This window comes from Lolium rigidum, chromosome 5 (genome assembly GCF_022539505.1).
Source record: "Lolium rigidum isolate FL_2022 chromosome 5, APGP_CSIRO_Lrig_0.1, whole genome shotgun sequence".
Lineage (NCBI taxonomy): Eukaryota > Viridiplantae > Streptophyta > Magnoliopsida > Poales > Poaceae > Lolium > Lolium rigidum.
In genome coordinates, this window is record NC_061512.1 from 133,143,296 (window position 1) to 133,145,377 (window position 2,082).

Below are 2,082 nucleotides of genomic sequence, written 5' to 3' on the forward strand. Positions count from 1 at the left end.
GAGTTTTCTGTAAGTATATCTATCTCGCTGGCTCAAATTTACCAGTCAAATGGAGATGGCTCCATGCTGCTAAAATTTGCAACTACACATCACTTTCTTTTACTTCTACCAGTAATCGTTGCAAGAGCAAGAGCCATCTCTGAAACAATGAAAACGGTTGTTATCTCGAATAATTATCTCCCGGTCAGCTATCCTTGATATAAGTTTAATAGCAGTGTGACAGTCAGTGCAAACTCTGAGGTTCTTGGTGACCCTAATGACCTCCCCAGTTGGGGTGCTGAGAAGGCAGAATGCAATGGCAAGTTTCTCGCTGTGATGAACTAGAGTCTGCTCCTTCTCCTCATCTTCAACATCGAACATCACCACATCAGTAGTTGGTTTGTAACCCATGTTCTTCATTTCCATGCCTAATTCATCGAGCTTTTTGTAAATTTGATCCATGAGGGGATGCGACTTGTCTCCAACACAGAACTCGTGAACCTTACCACTAAGCTCAACCCAGCTATATGCACGGACCTTCTCAACCCCATGCGCCTTCATATCCAATCTAAGCTTTGCAGCATCCTCCCATCTGTTGCTCTTAGAGTAGATGTTCGAGAGCATGACATAATTTCCTGAATTTCGGGGCTCTAGCAGGATGAGCTGCTTCAAGACACACTCTGCAAGCTTCGTGTCCCGGTGGATCTTGCAGCCACCAAGAAGTGCACCCCACACGACAGCATTTGCCTGCATTGGCATGTCATTAATAAGCTGATGAGCTTCCTGGAGCAATCCAGCACGGCTGAGCATGTCAACCATGCAACCGTAGTGCTCAATCCGAGGGATGATGTGGTATAACTGAATCATGTTACGGAAGTAGCGCCGTCCATCTTTTACAAGGCCAGTATGAGCGCAGCTGCAGAGAATGCCGATGAAAGTATTGTCATTCAGTTTCACAGCTGACTTCTCCATCTGGCCAACAAGGGCGAACGCAGTCTTGCCATGTCCAGTCATGCCGAGTCCCAAGACCATCGTGTTCCAAACAATAACGTCTTTCCTTCTCATCTGCTGGAACACAACCCACGCCTCGCCTGTGCTCCCACACTTGGTGTACATATTGATCAGCGCAGTCCCTAGGATTGGGTTGTCAAGAAACTCATCCCCATTCACCGCCCCAACTGCCTGCCGTCCCAGATCAAGCGCACCCAACCGTGTGCATGCCGAGAGCGCACCAGCTAACGTGTAGCAATCTGGCCGCACTCCCTGAGCCTGCATTGCAAAGAAGAGCTCCAGAGCCTCTCGGGGGTGACTGTTGGAAGCGTATCCCCCGACCATAGCACCCCAAGCCACCGCATCCTTCTCCGGCATCTTGTCAAACACCTCCCTTGCCTTGGCCATCTCACCGCACTTGACATACAAATCTACCGCTGCAGTGGCCACAAACACACTGGTCGCAATCCCCTCCCGCTCCGCCGCCCTCCACACCGCCTCCCCAGTGTCCAGGTCCACGACCCGGGCGCACGCCGTCAGGACCCGCACGGCCGTGAAGCTGTCCGGACGCACCCCGCTCGCGAACGCGTCCCTCGCAGCAGCCACGGCTTCTCTGTCGCGCCCCGCGTTCATGTAGGCTGCGATGAGCGCAGTCCAAGAAACTGTGCTGGGGCAGCGCATTTCGTCGAACACTTGCCGCGCGTGGTCTAGGAGGCCGCATTTTGCGTAGAGGCTTAGGAGGGAAGTGAGGACGTGGGGGTTGGAGTGGGAGGGGAGCTTGAGGGAACGGGCGTGGAGCTGCTCGCCGACGGGGAGAGGGTTGGGGAGGCGGGAGGCGGACTTGAGGGCAAAGGGCAAGGTTAGGTGCGGAGGGTCGGGGAAGAGGGAGTGTAGGGCGAGGGCGTGGAGGTGGAGGCCGGAGGAGGAGAGCGCCCGGAGAAGGAACTGGGAGAGGTCGGCGAGGATGTCGAGCCGGAGGAGGCGGCCGTGGAGCAGTCTGACGGTGAGGGGCGGGAGGGGGTTGCTGGGGTGGATGCCGCTGAGGAGGACTCGGCGGGTTGACGCGGCGGCGGCGGCGGCGGCGGACACAAAAGCGGCAGGCTGATGAATCAT

General features: G+C 55.5%; 1 protein-coding gene across 1 annotated transcript; it reads right to left on the reverse strand.

Moving 5' to 3' along the window:
* On the reverse strand, positions 1-2,082 carry LOC124656437 (putative pentatricopeptide repeat-containing protein At3g08820). Its single transcript, XM_047195183.1, has one exon. The coding sequence runs from the start codon at positions 2,080-2,082 to the stop codon at positions 106-108; it is 1,977 nt and encodes a 658-aa protein (XP_047051139.1). The 3' UTR covers positions 1-105.